The sequence below is a fragment of the Xenopus tropicalis genome, chromosome 5 (genome assembly GCF_000004195.4).
Source record: "Xenopus tropicalis strain Nigerian chromosome 5, UCB_Xtro_10.0, whole genome shotgun sequence".
In the NCBI taxonomy this organism is placed as follows: Eukaryota; Metazoa; Chordata; class Amphibia; order Anura; family Pipidae; genus Xenopus; species Xenopus tropicalis.
Window position 1 is genome coordinate 8,648,490 of NC_030681.2, and position 21,385 is coordinate 8,669,874.

At 43.7% G+C, this 21,385-nt stretch overlaps 1 protein-coding gene across 2 annotated transcripts in view; it reads right to left on the bottom strand.

Moving 5' to 3' along the window:
- dnah14 (dynein axonemal heavy chain 14) overlaps window positions 1–21,385 on the bottom strand; it is a 144,187-nt gene that overhangs the window by 48,489 nt on the left and 74,313 nt on the right. For both annotated transcript variants that reach the window (XM_031902515.1, XM_018093963.2), the window contains 11 exons: window positions 20,976–21,194; window positions 18,448–18,544; window positions 17,683–17,900; window positions 16,690–16,942; window positions 15,783–15,900; window positions 14,955–15,184; window positions 14,118–14,234; window positions 7,389–7,547; window positions 2,095–2,227; window positions 1,054–1,130; window positions 636–829 (listed from right to left, as the gene is read on the bottom strand). In XM_031902515.1, the coding sequence (XP_031758375.1) occupies window positions 636–829; window positions 1,054–1,130; window positions 2,095–2,227; window positions 7,389–7,547; window positions 14,118–14,234; window positions 14,955–15,184; window positions 15,783–15,900; window positions 16,690–16,942; window positions 17,683–17,900; window positions 18,448–18,544; window positions 20,976–21,194 (1,815 nt within the window). The remainder of the gene's footprint in view (window positions 1–635; window positions 830–1,053; window positions 1,131–2,094; window positions 2,228–7,388; window positions 7,548–14,117; window positions 14,235–14,954; window positions 15,185–15,782; window positions 15,901–16,689; window positions 16,943–17,682; window positions 17,901–18,447; window positions 18,545–20,975; window positions 21,195–21,385) is intronic.

A 21,385-nucleotide genomic window follows, 5' to 3' on the forward strand; every position in this document is an offset into this window, starting at 1 on the left:
CAGTGAGGGGTCAAATAATTATTTCCTCCACTGTATGTGACCGGCTGGAAACTGAATAAATATTTGTTAACAGCATTTATGTGTGGCCATTCGTCTATTTGTGCTACACCCTGAGGCAGCTTAGTGAATGCCCCTTACCCCTCCACACAATTTTTGGATTGGAGGGGCAGAGGGGGTCACGTTGTTTGAGTTTCTCAACTCGCTTTATTCCAGCAGTGTCCCTGGTACCAATGAGCGATAACCAGATCATCCCATTGATGCAGTTCTTTTACACCAACCAGTCCTCATAGGCCTGCATTATAAGTTTTTGACCTGGGGAGTAAAGATCAGCCTGATTTGGCCTATATCTTTACATAGATGTCCGGCATAATGAGCCAATCACGGTGAGCCTAGCGAGGCATCCTTTAGGCATGTGAGCCCATTCCGTACCAACCTTGATGCACAGTATAGTAACTCATTGCATCCCCTGTAACTCTAGCTAAGCCATGCAAATAATGCCACATAAGCCTTATGTATCTTTGGCTTTAGTGACAAAAATAATTTACTGTATCTATTAGCCTTTTACTTGGCAACTAGCCAGTACACTAAACAAGTCACATCCCACACCTAAACATAATGCTCCTTTTCCCCCTTACTTTTTTGTGTTTAGGAGCTCCAAGAGTGTCTCGGCTTTTTTTCATTAACTTATTCTGTATTTGGGCCTGAATTCTGGCAGACGTTGTATTGGCTCCTAATTGCACTGTTGAAACAATTAGCCGGCTTGTTCTTAGGTATCCTTGGTCCCTGGCAGATATCCAGCCGTCAGCTCCAACTCCGATCAGCGACCCATCTAAGCCAAAAGAGAAATAAATATAGTTATACAATGTTTGGATCTTTCCATATATTTTATGGGGGTATGTGTGATGGCTGATTGGAACACACAGAACCTCTGCAACAAAAAAAGGCATCCTCCTAAGTATTATCAGTGCCCCTAGTACAGTATGTGCCCCTGTATAGTACATGTATGTATGTGTGTATGTATAATGTATGATTATAGGAGAGCTGAAGTCGTACCAAAGTCGTCAGCAGTCACAGACAAACTGTCGTCCCTTACTGATCCAGATGTTAAAGAGTTTATGCTCTGCAGGAGGCTGAAAGGAAAGTGAGAGGTACAAATTGGTTTGATTAATGTACAGGAATAGCTGCAGGGGTGGCAAGCACTGAATAATGAATAGCCTGGAGAGAAAGGGCCCCCCTAGCAGTGTAAAATAATAGATGTGGCCCCGGCTAACCAGACAGCATTTTCAGTTGCAGAACAGAAAGAGGCAGAACTGAGAATCCAATGATTCAAAATAAAAAATGAAGACAATTAAAAAGTTGCCTAGGGTACATACTAAAAGTTTACTTTCCCTTTAATCAGATGTACCAATTCTGGGGCCCTCTAGCTGTTGCTAAAGTGCAACTTCCATAATTAGTAGCAAACATTACTGTCCAACTGGAGGCCCATGGGCCAGATGTGGCCCTCCAAAGGATTTTTATGGCCCCCCAGTCTGTTCTAGGGCTTCAAAGACTTAATTTTACTTTTATCTTTAATCTGGCTTCCTATCTTTCTTCCATGCCTGTTAATAATAAAGATATCAAGAGCCATTTTGCTGGTCAGGTTGGTAAATAACAACCATAGGATGAGGGGCACCTAAATCAAATGTTATCTTTCAATACCAAGCTTCTATCTCTCCACTGTGATCCAATCAACTAGTAGTTCAGCCCCAAATGAAAATACAGAGAAGAGCAAACTGTCATTAAAAACTACAAAGACGTAATGTTACATAAGCTGTAGCCTACATAAATAGCTTAGCTTTCCCTTTACTGCTCTTTTGTTCATTTAAGCATTACGCAACCCCTGCTGTTATTTTATCTGCCCTAGTATATTCCTCACATAGAGAATATTGCGGAGAAATCAATCATACGCCTCTAGCCCTCAGTACCCACAGTGGTTATACCCAGCGACTCAGATTGGCATCACAAATGCATCTCATTACTGTATAATGGCAGCTGTATGAGGCTACTGTGAATAAGCCCGGGCAGTGTATGTGCTGAGATGCCAGAAAGCAATACCTGTTTTTTCTAGATTCGTTGAATAAAAAGACGTCTCCCAGCACAGTGCTTGTATTTACTGAAAGGCCGCCAGGCTTCTGAATCCTCTGGAACATGTTCTGGATTAAGGCAGATTTTCCAACTCCAGATTCTCCTGGGGGAAAAAGCAGGATTTAAAAAAAAAAAAACAAAAAAAAACAGCCAAGTGCAATTTGCAAGCTTTCTCCCAGAATGGGCCCTGATGTCTAACTAGCCAGGTAGCCATATTCTCTGTTGGCACCATGTATGTCCTCTTTTGTACCCATAGACCATAGATGGAGTTTTAGAGCTATTTGCCCTGTATTGTTGCCTTTCCACCAGCAACAATAGGAGTCGCCAATGGAGAGGCGGTTCACACTGCGGTTTTCCGAAGTCGCGCAAAGTTTCCTCCTGCAGGCAACTTAGGGCTACTTTGGAAAACCAAAGTAATTTGTATGCCTTTCCACCGGCAACTCCTATAGTTGCTGCTAGAAAGGCATTTCAGATAGGTTAGTTGTCCATGGAGGTCTATCAGGACCTGAGGGGCATTAGCCTTTCTTGTATAGGCCCTTAGGGCTCTGGCACACGGGGGAGATTAGTCGCCCGCGGCAAAACTCCCTGTTCGCGGGCGACTAATCTCCCCGAGTTGCCTACCCCTGCCATCCCACCGGCGAACATGTAAGTCGCCGGCGGGATGGCAGACGCGGTGGCGCGATTTCGCGCAAATCGCTGGAAAAGACTCGCGAGTCTTTTTCGGCGATTTCCTGAAATCGCCCCGCCGCGTCTGCCATCCCGCCAGCGACTTACATGTTCGCCGGTGGGATGGCAGGGGTAGGCAACTCGGGGAGATTAGTCGCCCGCGAACAGGGAGTTTTGCCGCGGGCGACTAATCTCCCCCGTGTGCCAGAGCCCTTATGGTGAAGACAAACAGAGCTACTAGTAGCAGCTACTTGTCTTGGCTACTAAAACAGACAATGCTGATCATTTACTGATAATTGTCTCTGTTTGCTTTAGCAGGGGCAATTCTCAGTATTGTCTATGGCAAGGAATTTTCTGAAGTTTAGTAGCTGTGACAAGTAGCTGCTACAAAGTATCTCTGTGTCTTCACCTAAGCCTAAAGGTCCCCATACACGTGAAGATTCACTCGCTTGGCAAGGTCGCCAAGCGAGCAGATCTTCACCTGATATCCTCACCTACGGGTGGGCGATAAAGGGGAATGTGTAGGCTAATTTGATCGGCCCTGGGGACAAACGATCGAATTATAACGACGGGTATAGGCAAAGTCGGTTCGGGGACCGCATCAACGAGCCGATGCAGCCCCCGATCCAACTAGATTTTTTACTTTTTCACTGGAAAGTAATTTGGGGATTTTATTATAGACAGACGATTTGCCAATATCTTCACAAGAATTTTTATATCACAGTTAATTTAAGAGATAGGGCGAAAAGATTTAGGAGAAGATGGTTCTTTCACTTGTTTGGAAATTACTTTAATGTTTGGTAGTTACTAGAGGGACTTTATTGTGGTTTGAAACATATACCAATACAAATGACTGAAAAAGAAAGAAAGGAAGTCCAAAGGCAAATATAAAAGATATGAGAACATAACAGGGATATAAAAGATTGGATAAGGGTGAGTAAGTCCAAAAAGGAAAGGTGGAACTGAAGAAAAGAGTATAAAATTGTCATGAAGAAGTCATGAAGTGAGAACATGAATGAAGATATGTTAGGGATCCCAAGGCTTTCTAGGGGGCCCCGCCATCCCTGCCAAACATTGACTGCATTACACTCCATTGCAGGTCTTCTGCAGGATTAGGAGCAAAAGTCTAAACAACCAGCAGGTATCTGATCTACAGACCCTTCTTTAGGGACAATATAGAGACTCAAAGCAGTTGCAGGTGGGACCAGTGAGACAAAACACAACAAGATGCCATCTACAGGGCAGGGTGGGTACATTTAACACTTTATTGCCCAACCTGCAGGTCTTCAACTTTGGGATGTGTAGGTCAGAAATTCAAAAGAACATTAAGAAGGTTCTTGACGACCCAAATCTAAGCTGTCCTCTATGATGACATTAGAGATGATCTCTAGGAAGGCAGGCTCTGGACAACACTGTCCCACCATCAATAAAGTCAGGGACAGGGAACCCAACCACAGTGCACAAATGACAGGTCCTGTGTGTTACAGTGGTCCATGCTGACCTGCACCCAACCCAAACCCAACATGAATGCCCATGTTTCAGCCAGATCCCTCCAGTTTCAGGTCAGCCCATTCATCTAACTCAGTTGTATGGGGTTGCTGTGAGCCGTGCTTGAACAACAACTAAAGGGCCAAAGGACTTACAGTCCTATTTCATATAAATAATAGGGTCTAGAAACAATCCTCAGTGGCTTTATCATTGTAATAAGAAGAATTCAACATCATTTATTCCCTAAATGAATCATCTAGGCGGAAAACGAGGTCAGTTTGAGAAGTCAGCATTAAAACGGGATGATTTATCACAGGGGCCCAGTGAAACAGCTCTTGACAACTCCATAATCTGATTTCACAGCCAGCATTCTTCAGGGGGGCGGAAGAGTGTTTTGCCGATGATAAAAATGCTATTATTTGTACCGAGTCGCTTTTGAAATTTTAAGCAGCGCGTGCCACCCGTAAACATATGTACATAAATCATGGTGGGTATTTTAGGTACGGCAGCAAGGTTGGTGGGAAGACATATGGCAAATGAAATCTCAGAAATAAAAACCCTGCAGATGCTCAATAACAATCCCAAAAATTAATCTTCCCTCCCAGTCATTCATAGCTGACTTTAATTAATCCCTCCTTGGAGGGCAACTAAGAAGGTTAAGTATTAGCAAATGTCTTACGACGCGGTTATAGGAATAAAGGCAGAAAGAGCTGACATGATCATTATTTCTGCTTATATTGTCCCATAGCCAATAATCTTCTGACCCCCCCATGAGATTCCGATATCTTCCACTTGCTTTGAGTCCTGACCCAGATTCTGAGAAGCACTTTATAGCTATAGGTGGAAGGGGCCATTTATTTGGTAAAATAGAAATGCTTCCAGCCTGCATGGCAGTTGCTATCTTTTTGGCAGACTAATCTCTCAAAAGCCTTAATTATTATTAATTATTCTCATCCTATGGACTATTTAGGGAGAGAGCAAGGTTTCCTGCTTGGAAAGTACAGTCAGCAAAAGCCAATGGTGCTCCTTTCCCCAGGACTGTGAATGAGCCCTAATTGGTATCTTGAAAAACAAAACTGAGTGAAATTCTACGTATGCTGATCTCTTGTGGGAGCCCATGGGGGGCCCATTCTGGGAATTCTTTCAGTTATATTTAGTGAAATTGGGGGCAGAAAAGAACATACCTGGTGCAGTGTTACTATCAAATGTGTGTGTATGGGGGGGCAGCTTTGTTCTGTTACAATAATCAGGGGCAATTGAGCCCACCAGACAATTTACCTGGCTTCACCCCCCCTTACACTTAGGGGCAAATTTACTAAAACGCCATAATTTCTCTTTTTTTTTTATTTTCAAGTTCAACTCGTTTTCCCAAATGTCTAATATTTACTATTATCGCTGCAACAATTTGAAAAAGTCACGTTTTCGGACTCTAAAGTCTCTAAAGCTTTGAGGCAAAAGAACAAACTTCAAGGAAATTCGAGTTATGGTTTGCAAAGTCAAATGTTTGGTATTTATTAAGTGCAAAATAACCCGAAACCTTGAATGTAAAAATGTAAAAAGCGTGTGAGAGTCTGTAGAAGTCAATGGGATTTGTCCAGGGTCAGACTGGGGGGTGTGGGGCCCACTGGGGTTGCCGCCCCAGGGGCCCCACATCCCCCAAGGGACCCCCACCGTGGCCCCATAGTTATGATCTTAGTTGGGATCAAGAACAAGCTGTTTAATTACTACAGAGAAAAAGGAAATTACAGGTATTGGACCCCCCTGGAAACCCGTTATCCAGAAAGCTCTGAATTACGGAAAGCCCGTCTGCCATAGACTCCATTTTAATCAAATAATTCAGAATTTTAAAACTGATTTCTTTTTTCTATGTAGAAATAAAATAGTACCTTGTAATTGATCCCAACTAAGATATAATTACCCCTTATTGGGGGCAGAACAGCCCTATTGGGTTTATTTAATGGTTAAATGATTCCCTTTTCTCTGTAATAATAAAACAGTACCTGTACTTGATCCCAACTAAGATATAATTACCCCTTATTGGGGGCAGAACAGCCCTATTGGGTTTATTTAATGGTTAAATGATTCCCTTTTCTCTGTAATAATAAAACAGTACCTGTACTTGATCCCAACTAAGATATAATTACCCCTTATTGGGGGCAGAACAGCCCTATTGGGTTTATTTAATGGTTAAATGATTCCCTTTTCTCTGTAATAATAAAACAGTACCTGTACTTGATCCCAACTAAGATATAATTACCCCTTATTGGGGGCAGAACAGCCCTATTGGGTTTATTTAATGGTTAAATGATTCCCTTTTCTCTGTAATAATAAAACAGTACCTGTACTTGATCCCAACTAAGATATAATTACCCCTTATTGGGGCAGAACAGTCCTATTGGGTTTATTTAATGGTTAAATGATTCCCTTTTCTCTGTAATAATAAAACAGTACCTGTACTTGATCCCAACTAAGATATAATTACCCCTTATTGGGGGCAGAACAGCCCTATTGGGTTTATTTCATGGTTAAATGATTCCCTTTTCTCTGTAATAATAAAACAGTACCTGTACTTGATCCCAACTAAGATATAATTACCCCTTATTGGGGGCAGAACAGCCCTATTGGGTTTATTTAATGGTTAAATGATTCCCTTTTCTCTGTAATAATAAAACAGTACCTGTACTTGATCCCGACTAAGATATAATTACCCCTTATTGGATGCAAAACAATCCTACTGGGTTTAATTAATGTTTTATTGATTTTTTAGTAGACTTAAGGTACTGAGATCCAAATTACGGAAAGACCCCTTATCCAGAATACCCTTGGTCCCGAGCATTCTGGATAATGGGTCCTATACCTGTATAACAAAAATTTATTATTTCATTAAAACTGAATCTATGGTAGATGCCCTTCTTGTAATTCAGAACTTTCTGGATATTGGGTTCCTGGATAACAGTTCCCATACCTGTATATATATATATATTCTGTAACAGTAGCTATGCACTTTGTACCTTTTGCCTGCTCCGTATCTCTAGAATATCAGATTGTAGCTCAATACGTGTGGGCTGACAGCAGTTCTTTCCCCCCCCGCAGTCTGGCTATTTACTCACCTGTGAGGAGCACGGGCTGTTTGTGCAGGAGCAGCAGGCTGGTTAGAAAGGAATATCTCAAGCTATCCACCGTGGGGACGAACTCACGCACAGCGCCCCCTCCTGACTCACCGGCTCTTAATGTGTCAGGTAACATGAAATCCGAGTGCAGGAGGCTTCCTAAGCAGGAGAAAAGAACCCTAAAGGTGAGAGCGGAACTGAAGGGACCCCATCGGGCCTATTCATTAACTACATGCAACTTACAGGTACCACACAGCCAGGCCCGCTGCCCATATGAATGCAAAAAGAAATGAGCATGGAGGAGACAGGCAATTTAAGCAGAACTGTATGGAAAGTGCATCTGTAGAGGCAGATTTACTAAAATTTCTAATTTTTAAACATTCGAATAAACTCACTGTCACAAATGTCTGAACCGAAAAAGTCTGCACAGGAAAAGTTGCAGAAAAAGCAAAACATGATGCATAGGTCTTTCCTCCAGTGACTCCTATTGTTGCCGGTGGAAAGGCAGTTCACAGCGGTTAGTCGCCCGAGTTAGCAGAGATCTATTACGGGTGACTAAAGGTCCCCATACACAGGCCGATTCTAGCTGTCGATATGGGTCCCTTAGACCGATTCGGCAGCTTATTGGCCCATGTATGGGCACTTAAGACCCGCATCTGGCCTAAAATCGGGCAGATATCGATCGGGCTGGTTTAAAAATCTAGTTGGATCGGGGGCCGCATCGGCTATACCTGCCGTTTTAATTCGACCGAATTAGCCCAATATCGCCCACCCATACGTGGGGATAATGGGAGAAGATCTGCTCACTTGGCGACCTCGCCAAGCAAGCGGATCTTAGAGAGTATGGCCACATTAACTTGTTCCGTGGGCCATGATGAAGTAGGAGAGGGACCAATCAGACCCACAGATATTGGTTTGTGCCTTAAAGTGGCCATACACAGCTTCCTTTAGACCGATACAGCAGCTTATCTGCCCGTGTATGGGCACCACCGATGGGCCTCCCCGACCAACATCTCACCTGAAATTGGCCAGATCTTGATGGGGCAGGTTTGATTTTACCGTCAGATCTGGGACCACATCGGCTCGTTAATGTGTTTTCCCATCTGATGGCGCCTATGCCTGCCATTTTAATTTGGCCCTAGGGCCAAACGATCACATTAGCCCAATATTCCCCTATACCTGTAGGTGGGAAGATATTCTCACTTGGTGACCTTGCCAAACGAGCGGATCTTACAGTGTATGGGCAGCTTCAGATTTATTTCATCTTACAAAATAATTATACAATTAATTCTTAATATTTTAATTAAACAAATACAGAAAAAAACTGAAGGTGCAGTAAGTGTTTACTGTGTGAATAGAACATATAAATGGAGACTATTCCCATCCAGGCTGCACAGCTGTGTGTCTCTGTTCCAGGTGCCGAGTGTGTGTGCGGAACAGGCCTGGGGGCACCCCTACAGCGACAGTAAATGCAGAGCGCCAGACTGCGGAGCGGGCAGCCCCGTGCCGTTATAACGGGATCCCCAGGGGATACACAAATGTGCAAGTCGGACGTCCTCTATGCAAATGTCTCCCCCTGTGCCTAAAATATCCCCTCCATTCTCTACTTTGCGTTTGGTTATAATTGGCTCTGTGCTTTTCTTAGCCGCGACATCCCTTCCAGTGTTAATGCTGGCGTTTAAAAATTCACAAAGACGCCAGGGTTCCCCCGGCACGCCACAGGCGGAACAAGGCCACGGAGTGGCACAGCCGGGCTGGAATAGGATTCAAGGAGAGGGGGAGCGACTATTTTTGGCTGCAACTACTGAGTTTGCTGAAAGTACACAATGGGCACCTGCAGTCTGAGCACATAATCTTATTCAGCACAGATATAATTATTATTCTCAGGGGATACAGGGAGACCAAACCCGTGGCACAGGGCCCAATGGCTTGTGGGGGGGGTCACACCTGAATGGTTAGAGAGAGGAGGACAAAAGAGCAGAAAAAACTTCCCTGTACTAAGCACAATTCAGCAGGAACAGCCCCCTAAGTTTGCTTATAGCCTGTACAGAGAGATACCATAAAACTATGGCACATAGGGATTCCCCTGTACTAAGCACAATTCAGCAGGAACAGCCCCCTAAGTTTGCTTATAGCCTGTACAGAGAGATACCATAAAACTATGGCAGCATAGGGATTCCCCTGTACTAAGCACAATTCAGCAGGAACAGCCCCCTAAGTTTGCTCATAGCCTGTACAGAGAGATACCATAAAACTATGGCAGCATAGGGATTCCCCTGTACTAAGCACAATTCAGCAGGAACAGCCCCCTAAGTTTGCTCATAGCCTGTACAGAGAGATACCATAAAACTATGGCAGCATGGGGATTCCCCTGTACTAAGCACAATTCAGCAGGAACAGCCCCCTAAGTTTGCCCACAGCCTGTACAGAGAGATACCATAAAACTATGGCAGCATGGGGATTCCCCTGTACTAAGCACAATTCAGCAGGAACAGCCCCCTAAGTTTGCTCATAGCCTAGTACTGAGAGATACCATAAAACTATGGCACATAGGGATTCCCCTGTATTAAGCACAATTCAGCAGGAACAGCCCCCTAAGTTTGCTCATAGCCTGTACAGAGAGATCCCATAAAACTATGGCACATAGGGATTCCCCTGTACTAAGCACAATTCAGCAGGAACAGCCCCCTAAGTTTGCTCATTGCCTGTACAGAGAGATCCCATAAAACTATGGCACATAGGGATTCCCCTGTACTAAGCACAATTCAGCAGGAACAGCCCCCAAGTTTGCTCATAGCCTGTACAGAGAGATACCATAAAACTATGGCACATAGGGATTCCCCTGTACTAAGCACAATTCAGCAGGAACAGCCCCCTAAGTTTGCTCATAGCCTAGTACTGAGAGCTGATATTTACAGACATCTGATCCTCACCTTCATGATAAAAAGCCCTGACTAAGCACAATTAGAGAGCAAGTTGGACAGAATAGTGGCATTTTATTAATAACAGTTTTTATTACTGTAGCTCATGTAAAGCATCTTATGTAATATGCATTTAATACATATTTATATTGAATGTTTTGATTACACCGAGCGGCCCCTGTGACTCCCATAGAAATGATTAATGTGCCGTGTCTGGTTTGGTATTTGCCTCTCACTGATGGGCCGGGAAGCCATAACAAGCAGGCAAACAGCTACAAGGCAACACGGACACAGGCCTGTCTGTAATGAAAAGTGAGCCTGGAAACCATTCTGTAAGCAGAACACAAGATGCTTCCTTTAAAGCTAAAAATACCCTATTGTTTGGGACTATTTCTCTCTTTATCATCTCTATGGATCTGCCCAATTAAACATAAAGCCACAGAGCATCCCTTACTGTATGGGGCCGGGGAAGGCGAGTGTAAGGAATAAGATAAATGGAGAGAAGGAATGGAAAACAAAGGATCAGCACAAAGAGAAGCCTATTTCTATACAGTAAATGGCCAAGAAGAAAACTTTGGCCGGTATAAAAATTAGAAATAAATATGAATACTTTAGACGACCAATATACACCCATGTTTATATGCAGGGTCGGACTGTGGGGTGAAGGGCCCTGGGGTCCTGCAGGTGCCCCCGCCGGCCGCGTCCCCTGACCCCCCACCCCCTGCAGGAGCCCCCCTAACCCCCCCTCGCAGGGCCCCCCACCCGACGTCCTCCCCTGAGTGCGTACATTTAAAGCATCAGGGGAGGAGCGGTCGGGCAGGGGGGAGCGCTGGCTAGAGTCGGGTATGGGCCGCCAGTCTGACCCTGTTTATATGAGTCTGTACTGAATGTCAGGTTGGCATAGGTGTTGGGTCATAAAACGGTTAATCCCTTTACATTTAGGTCCCTCAATTAAAAATGTTCAGATAGAAATGGGGTCATTTACTAAGTGCAGGGCAGGGTGCAAAGTATGCAGAAAAAGGGGTGCAATCAATCCTGTACTTCAAAGAATTGCCTGAGGTCTCTGCACTCTCAACCTGGGTACAGGTACCGGCATTTCCATGTATTTGGCATCTCTCTATTCAAGGTGGGCTGGGGGGGAGCACACAGACACCCCCCTATTGCCCCGTAGCCTTCCCCTGACTTGCTTGCTATTTGGTAGAGCCCGTTGGCTTTTAAAGGGAAGTTCACCTGTAAATAATCTTTAAGACTGTTATAGAAATCAGCCTTTCAACAGGTCTTGGTCTTGGTTTTTTATTGATTATTGTTATTGTTAAATTATTACCTTTTGTGCCTCTTACTGCCCTGCAACTGCTTGTAACATGTGACTGACCCTGGCAACCAATAACGGATTGACTGTGAGGCTTCAATTTTGTTTTTATTCCCCCTGCCTATCTTTCTGTTTAGGTTGTCTACTATTCAGCTCCAATTCTGAATTCCAATATGCTTCCTGGCTGCTCAGGTAATTTAGCCCTAGCAACCATATAGAAAGCCTGTCAGTTGTGCAACAAAAAAATATGTTTATAATTCAACAGAAATCCAAAATGATGCAGTTGTAGATTGTCTTATAAGACAACTCTCGGCTCTCCGGCTGTTACCTACGCCAGTCCAGCATCCCATGGCATCCAAAGGAAGCTGCAGGTCAGTAAGAGAGGAGCCACAGGTTGCCGAGCCATGCCCAGTGTTGGCCAGTAAGGGGAGCTCTTGCACTACTACAGCAACTTGCAGCTCAATGTTTTGGTACTTTAGTGATAAGGTCCCCATACACGTTAAGATTCGCTCGCTTGGCGAGATCGCCAAGCGAGTGGATCTTCACCTGATATCCGCACCTACGGGTGGGCGATATCGAGGAGCGTTTAGGCTAATTCGATCGTTTGGCCCTGGGGCCAAACCTTCGAATTATATTGGTGGCAATGGGGCAGTCAGTTCGGGGACCGCATCAACGAGCTGATGTGGTCCCCGATCTGACTGAATTTTCTAACCTTCCCGATCGATATCTGCTAAATTTCAGGCCAGATATCGGTCGGGCAGGCCCCTCTTTCTGCCCCTACACGTGTGTGGGGACCTTTACTGTATAAATCCTTTGCTGTGTCAATGCCAAGGCGGCCATACACAGGCAGATGTTAGCTGCCCACTAGGGTCCTTCATGTCGATTTGGCAGCTTATCAGCCCATATATGGACACCCCGACAGGCCCACCCAACCAAAACCTGGCCTAAAATTGGGCTGATCTCAATAGGGCAGGTTTGATCTTCTGTCAGATCAGGGACCGCGTTGGGTTGTTGATACAGTCCTCCGTCCAACGGTGCCTATGCCCGCCGGTTTTGCCCCAGGGCCAAACAATCAAATTAGCCCAATATTGGCCACCTTAGGTGGGCATATCAGAAGATCTGCTCCTTTAGCTCTGCTTCAGTCTGGCCTTGCAGGAATGTAGCACAGTGCCTCTCTGTTAAACTGGGAATGTATCATTATACCTCACACACATTGTCAATATACAACAAAGCATAAAGCAGCACATAAGGTGCTCAGCTAGCACCCACAGTACGGGGGCCCTGTACATAATAAGACCCACGTGGGCAGTCACTGTTTTTTGGTGTCGCTGATAAATGAATCCCTTAAAAAGTATTCAGTGCACCCCCACACAGTGCACATACACCCACATACACAAAACAATGACATCCACCCCCCTTGCATATGGTGGAGAATTAAAAGTGTGTGTAAGGGGGTGCTTCATTACTGTCTCTGAGCAGCTGCTGAAGCAGAAATACAGGGATCTTCCAGGGGGGGCAACAAAGCTCCATGACATCCTTTGCCCAATTATTCATGTAAAGTGATTGAGGACGAACATGCTCTGGGTTTTTAAAGCAACACTGTCACAGAAAAACATGTTTGTGTCAAAACCCATCAGTTAATAGAGCTTCTCCGGCAGAATCCTGCATTGTAATCTGTTTTCCTATGGGGCTAGCCATATTCTTCATTTCCCAGGGTGCCACAGCCATGTGACCTGTGCTCTGCAGCCCCCCCAGCAGCCGATCAGCAGAACAATGGGAAGGGAGCAAGATAGCAGCTCCCAGTAGGTATCAGAATAGCACTCAATACTAAGAATTCCAAGTCCGGCTTGGGACTCCTCCAGTTACATGGGAGTAGGAGAAACAATAGGTTAGCTGAAAGCAGTTCTAATGTGTAGCGCTGGCTGAAAGCTCAGACTCAGGCACAAGGCACTGAGATGGCGCCTACACACCAATATTACAGCTACAAATACATTTGTTGGTTGAAGAATAAAATGTTAAATGGCTGAATTATTTGCTATTTAAACAGCGTCATTTAGGAATTAAAAGTACCCCATAAAAATCATAAAAGTATCCCTTTAAGTCTAGCAACACTGTTGCTGATTAGACTAAGACCAGTTTAGGCTAATGTCCCACAGAGCTATTTAACCACCCACAACAGATCTCTGCTACCCCGGGTGACTAATTGCTCCAAAATGCCTTTCAGCCAGCAACAAAGGCTATCGCCCGTATAAAAAGGCCTATGCATCGCTTCAGTTTTCCAGAGTTGTACAAAGTTTCCTCCTGCAGGCAACTTTGCGTGACTTCAGAAAACTGAAGCGATGCATAGGCCTAATCGCTCCAAGATGGCTTTTTTCACCGGAAACAAAGCCAATCACTGATGGGAAAGGCATTTAGAAGAGATCAGTCACCCGCGGTAGCAGAGATCTATTGCGGTCGACTGAATCGCTCAGTGGGGCATTAGCCTTAATGAGGACTCACCTCTCTGAATTAGAGAGTCTGTGGAGGGAACTAAATAATGCCATGGCACAAAATTTCCCGTCTGCAAATCCACAAAGTAACTGAAGACAGAATCTTCTCCCAAAGGCATCTGAATACCTGGAAAATAAGAACAAATGCAGGCAGGGTATGAAGAAAGAAAATCCTAAGGCTTAATATAACACCTGGGGAGCTTGTGATACAGTACGGGGTCTGTTTCAGAGTAAATGGGCTATGTCTGATCTGATAATACTGAGGGTAAGAGGAGGCTGAGAGAGCAGAGGGGGATATATTTTTTCTGCTTAAGACAAATCCATAATTCACCCAGGGTCCCAGTTACAGTCTTGAGTTAGCAAATAACCACACAGCTAAACCCCAGTATCTGCAAATATTCAGTGCTATGACCAAGGACTGGCCAAACAACCCGACTTCATAATCAATGGCAAGTATGGAAATATACTAGAAGTTTGACTTTCCATTCAGCAGATAAATTCTCTATTGGGGTTATGTAATAAAAGACACTAAGTTTGCCCAGGAGCAGCAACCCATAGCAACCAATCATCATGTAGCATTTACTGGCCACCTGTTCCTGAAATTAGATGTTTCCTGAAAGGAAATATCTAATTGGTTGCTATGGGCTACTGCTCCTGGGTAAAACTTGTGCCTTTTATTACATATTACAGGGGTATAGTCCCATATTCTACCCCCTTCTATCATTATATTCCCTGATGGTTTGTCACAACCTACTCTATGAAATTCTTGGCAGCTGGCACCTAAATAATCCATTCATGATCTTTGGTATTAGAACACAGAAATGGAAGTAGAAAATGTTGTACTTACCAGAGCGCTGATCTCCCGCAAACATGTCACGGACGAAGCTGCTGAAATCGTTTGTCAGGTTCACCAAGGCCTCATCTCTGACCTTAAGCCCAATGAGAGAATCCCCTTCGTGCTCATCTTCCCTTTTAAAAACTCCCCCGAAGGCCCAAGTGAATGCAAATACATAGAGTTTTCCCAGGAGAGGGACGAGTTTTTCAGGATACTTTTCCAAGAACCACTTTTGGTCTCCCCTGTAAGTAAATCAACGAGGCTCATAGTAAAGAGAATGTCTTGGGACTAATTCCACCATTTGCATGTACCGCCCACCTCGTTATTAAATGGTACGTTCACCATCAATAAACATGTTCTAAAAATGAATGTAGGCAAAAACCACTCTTAACTTTGCATTTGTACAGTAACAAGCCATTCTATTCTGACTTGACTTGGGAATATAAATTGCTGTCTTGACCCTAATACTCATGATTCATTTTGTATCTTTGTATTCTGGGTCTCTCCCATTCCACCTCTTCCAACCAGCTAGGGGTGATCAGGTATCGAACAGAGACAATCCTAGACAGGGAGCCAAATAGGCCCTGACATTTCATGTAAACAGAAGCCCAAACAGCCCCCCCAGCCCAATTAATAGTGAGTGTCTATGGCACCTTACAGCAGCCCCTCTGGCATTTGCCTGAATCCACAGATTGCCAATTCACGTCTTAGCAGAAAGAAGTAAATGTCACCTTCAAGCAAACAACACAGATAATTCTAAATTGATTTCCTGCGTTGTAATGATAACAATAAAAATTTTTAAAAAAGTTTGCGGATTCTTAGGAAGTTTTTGCTTCTCACCTTGTTCTCGAGCTGACACTTAAACTTGCAGTGTATGACCTCTCAGGAGTCCCCACTTCTCTGGGAGGAAGAATATTTTGAGACACTGGATGCTGTTCTTCTAGGATCATATCTTTTACTGCAAGAAATTCAGGGATTTATTTCAGTTATTTCAGGCAGACATGGCCTGCGCCTGGGCAGAGATAATGCTTTCAGGTGCAGGCAAGGTGCTGGGAATCAGCCCTGTGACTTCGGAATAACAAAGTGATGGCCTTTCCAACGGCGATTCCTATTGTTGCCGGTGGAAAGGCATTTAGGTTAGATAGCAGAGATCTATTGAGGGTGACTGAACCGCTGTGTGGGTCCTTAGCCTAAATGTAATTGCACTAGTGATCCCACCTAACTTAGACAAACACACTTGTTAAAGCCGCACACCCGTTATACTGCACTAGTGGTGCAAGCGTTCCATAGGACTGACAGGTCCTTATCCGCAATCAAACTGTTTTTGTAACGGAGCCACACACACAAACATATGCAGTCGGGGAGCTTATCCATTTATTGTGACCACCTTGATCATCCTGACAAAGGTAGGGTGTATCCCCCCCGAAACATTGATCAAGGTGGTCACAATAAATGGGGCGAGCTCCCCGACTGCATATGTTTGTGTGCGCGGCTCCATTACAAAAACAGTCCCACCTAACTGAGATACATCAGAGCTGGAAAGGCCATTGATTTGTGTAACCTCAAAATAACAAAATGGTGCAATGGCCTTTCCACTGGCGACTCCAAAGGCATTTCGGAGCGGTGGGTCTTTAGCCTTATAAAGGTGAAAGCCTGGAGTCAGTTTTTACATTTAACAGTGGGGCCTTATTGCCTTTCATGGTTCTCACCTTGCCTCGTGGCCTACTGATAACAAGCAAAGACTTACTGTGACCAAAGCCTCCATTCCTGCCCATGAAATCTATAAAGGCCTCTAGAATTTTGCAGAGGGTCATAACCACTCCCAGCTCCTGCACAGGGAAAGGCTGCAATTTCCGGTGCTTGTGTATGAATTGAAGCCCCTCTGGCACGCTCATTGTGAATAGACTTTCCAGGTACTGCACGCCAGCATGGGGAACTTTAGCAGATATTTGGTTTAGCCAAGTCTTAACAAAGGGCTTCCATCCCAAATCCACAGGATCCTGCAAAGGAAGAAATTTAGTTATATAATGGCTTTATTAAACTGGAATGGCCGGGCAAAGAATTCTATATTATGGTATCAATGTCATAGTAGTACATAAGAAGGGTTGGACAACTTCTAAGCTACTGGGCCCCACAGCACACATTATACAGGGCTCCAGTCAGCCTCTATTCCCTCCCTGCAACACTGAAAGCCTCCTATATACAGAGCAGCATTTGCCAAACTCTGCTGTCCCCCCAAGAGACTAATGGGCTGAGCCTCGAAGATATGTTTAGGTATGAATACCAATTCATAAATTAATATGTTGTCAATATAACTACACTTTTTTACCTCTAACAATGAAAAAGTTTGATCTCAAAGTGGTATTTAACAAAAAGAGACTACTAGAAATGAAAAAGACAACAAGAATTTCATAGATGGAGCTCTGTACCTCCTGCCCAGTCACAACATTGTGTGCTCCTAAGGGAATTCTTTAGGCAGGAAAGGAAAAAGAATGATGGAAGGACAAAAGATAAAAGAGTGGCAAGAATAATTGCAGAAAATTGGGAAGAATCCAAGGGAAGGAGTAAATAACAACACAAGAGAGTGGGTGGGGAAAGGAAAAGAAATGAAAATGGAATTAGCCATTTTCTCATATAATTTGATGATTCTTTTGAGTAACAAATCACACTGTATTAATGCAGTCCTGTCTTTGTGCACTTCGGGATACTGTGACGCAGATTTGCACCAGAATGTACTTACCATATACACCATGGCACATCTGCTGACAGTAGCAGGGCTCGCCTGGGACAGGCTGTCCACTTCGAAAATAATTCTCATGCCTTGTGGGAGTTGGATTCGTTCGCTGTTGGCTAAACAAAGTGTCCTTGTATCGTCTAGAACGGTGTTCAGGTTCTCCACCCAGACGGTGTCAACAGGACCATCCAAGACAATCCAGTTCCAATCATGGATCGAGAAAGCTAAAAATAAAAGTACTTCTGTGCTATTCACTAGCCTTAATAATTGAAAAATATATTAACCCTTTTGGCAACCTGCTTCCTGCTCCCATTCCTCTCTTTACCTCATGTTCCTTCTCTTCCTCCTTCCTTTACCATTTCTCTCTCCACTTTTCTCCATCCCATTTCTCTCCCTTCTCCTCAAGTCCCTAGTTCTAGATATCCTTCCGCTGTCATCTTCATTTCTCTTCCTCCATTGTCTACACAACCAACCCACCTCTCCCACTCACTTCTTAACTATCAACTACTCCTTTTATTTTCTTTCTTTCCCTCTGCCAAGATATGGGGGTTTGCTGGGAGCTGTAGAATAGCAAGAAATATAAAGATGCAGGTTAGAGGTCCAAGAGGCATATTCTATAAGTACAGTTTCTGGCACATGATTTCTTGGTTGACCTGTAGAATTAGGATTTATACTTAACAAATCTTTTGGATACCCTCTCAACCTTTTATACTGACAGATATGGGGGGCTGTAATGGGGGCTATAAATTATTACTGGGATGTTATATTTACCTCTGGAGTGATGTTGCGCTGAATCTAAATATTCAATATTTTCGCCTGAGTTTGTAGATTTGGATATATCATTTTCCAAAGTGTTCCCATCAGCCTCCTAAAAACACAGTACAGGATACAATTTTGGCTGCCAGACAATTGAATCTTCACTGCAGTTAATGATATAAAAAATCATCACGATATTCCTTAGAACAGCATGGTGCCCCCTACATGGAGCATGTGTGGGGTTCATCGTCTATAATGATGGAGAAGTAGATGTTGATGTTGGACAAACAGGGGAGAATGTGGCAAACAGAACACAGTAGTACCAGAACAGGGAAAACAGAGGTCAGATGTTTGGGAGAGGAAGAATATATTACCCCAAAGATTGGTCCCAAGTTTGAGTCTGGCCTCTGGTCCTTCAAGAAGAACAACAGGGACTGCAGATGTCCTAATGAGTTTTATAGTACAATTTAAGTAGCTCTAACCCTCAATGCACTGTAGAAAAAAGTTAAAATCAAAACACGATGTTTTGTCCTTCCCCATCCAATTCCCCTTAGATTTAAGGTACCCTTCTCTTCTACCATGTTAGTAGAAGACTACTTACTCTTTTTTCTACAGCATTGCTCCCACACTGCCCTGGGGTCTTGGGTTTGATTCCACCCAAGGGCACACCTGCTTTTTTCATGTGATTTATCCAATTTCTCCCATAATTCTCCCATAATCCAAAGACATGCAGGCAGGCTAACTGGCCCTAGTGGATGTGTGTGTGTGTGTGTGTGTGTGCATGTTGGTGCAGGCAAGGTTGGGAACTTAGACAGGGGCTCAACCTCTCTAAAGCTCAGCAGAATGTGTTGGTGCTATATAAATAAAAATGATATAAAATACTAAATGACATTATAGCATATGCATGTACTTAGCAGCTGGAAATGCCAATAAACACCTAAGGTTCATTTATCAACACTGGACAAATTTGCACCTATGCAGTAATCCATAGCCACCAATCAGTGATTTGCTTTTTTTTCCAGCAAGCTGCAGGAGGAACAATGCAAACAAACATTTGATTGGTAGCCATGGGTTATTGCCCAGCGTTGACAGTGATGAGCCCCATTGTGTGGAACCCAGAAATGTAAACGCTAGGGTGTTGGCAGTCAGACACCTGATAGACACCACCACAGACATGAACGCTCTGTCGCAGTCAAGCGGTTGGTGTGACATTTGCCAGCCCATCAGTACTGAATATATTGGGCATTTTATTCTCTTTGTCAGCTTTTATATTGATTTGCTTTTTGACAGACTGAAACTCTTCGCTCACTTGTAATATTGGTTTTTGATTGAACCATTTATCAAACGTTTGTCAAGAGATCTGTCTTGGAAAAGCTCCTGTTCGTCGCTGGCACAGTCTCCTGATGATCCCCGCTCATGCAGATGGCTGAGAAGTTTTCTATTTACTTGGAAATTACAGACTCTTTGGGGAAGTCAAAATATTATTTTTTTACTTTGATTTTGATCTTCTCTTCTACTTTCTTTAGCATCTGAGCTGAGTTCTGTCCGTTTGGCATATGAACTTATGACACTCTGGTGTCCATTTATTAAAGGATATGCAATCTGTATTTCACTGGGGGGTACCAAAATATTATGCACCCCCCAGTGAAATAGATGGCCAAGTTTTCCCACACTCTGGTGCTCCTGTTAGGAGAAACCTTCACCAACCTGAAGAAAAGCCTTCCCAAGTGCTGTGCCGGTATTTTACTTACCTTTCTTACCGCTGTCCCAGGCTCCTCTTGTGAAAATCCCTGTTTGCACATGTGCAGTAAAACAATCAGATCTACTCTTCTGTGTAGAACGCCTAGCGCCAAAGGATGTAGATGGAAGGTATAGAGATGCCAGCACAGTGCTTAGGTGGCTTTTCTATGGGTTCTCCTAACAGGAGCACCGGCCCAAGGAAAAGCTTAGCGATCTATTTCTATTTCCCTGGGGGGCTGCCTAAACTTTGCCTTACATGTCCTTTAACATTAAGCTAAGCTGTCTCAATGCTTGAATGTTTAGCAACCAGTAGAAAATGTGCTTCCCTTGTTCTTTCTTTAGTAGACAGATCAAAGCTTATTGCTGATTGGTCTTTATGGCTGAACTAGGATACATTTGCCCATATTTATTAGTAAATGAGCCTTACTGACTAAAAACATAATGTAAGTGTATAGACTATAGAGTATGTGCAGACAGTACATATATATGTATACTTTTTAGATGTAGCAGGTAGCTACCATACCAGGTCTGAAGGCCACACTATATTAAAATTAGGTTGTATAAGGAGTCATTTAGGTCATAAAAATCATTTGAAGGGTGACACGGACTGCAGATCTCCAGTTGATGAAGCAGAACTGATATATACAATATATGCTCTGAGTTTCAAGAGACCAGTAGCCAATTTTGCCAGACTTGAAACACCTAAATGAACTTTTTATCCAAACTAAGGTATGACTTTGTACAGTAACTTAAGGTAATGAAGGGTTAATTAGTGGAACATTTTAAGTACTAATCCAACCTACATTTGGAGAAGAAGCTGATATTGGCCTGTTCGGAGGTTCTGGTGGCTTCTCTTTGGCTTGCACTTTAGATTGCTGCTGTGAAACAGTGCGAACTGCTGAAGCTAACAGCCCATCAGTCCACTCCATGGTATTTGGGTTGACTTCCCCGTACAGTTCTCCGAGGGTCACGCACTTTGGGTTTATAGTAAAGGTCTCCACTTTGCCTTTCTTTAGGAGATGCTGGAAATGAATGAAACACATTAGATATTCAAGATCTGACTGACCAAGAGGCACAGCAACACAACGATATCTATATCCTTTGACAACTTCAGGGAGATTCCTGTGCCAGGTCAGTAATAGTAATAAGGAAATTTCACTTGCTTCCCAGTATAGATAATGGATATCAACACATGGTTTCTCAACTGCCCCTT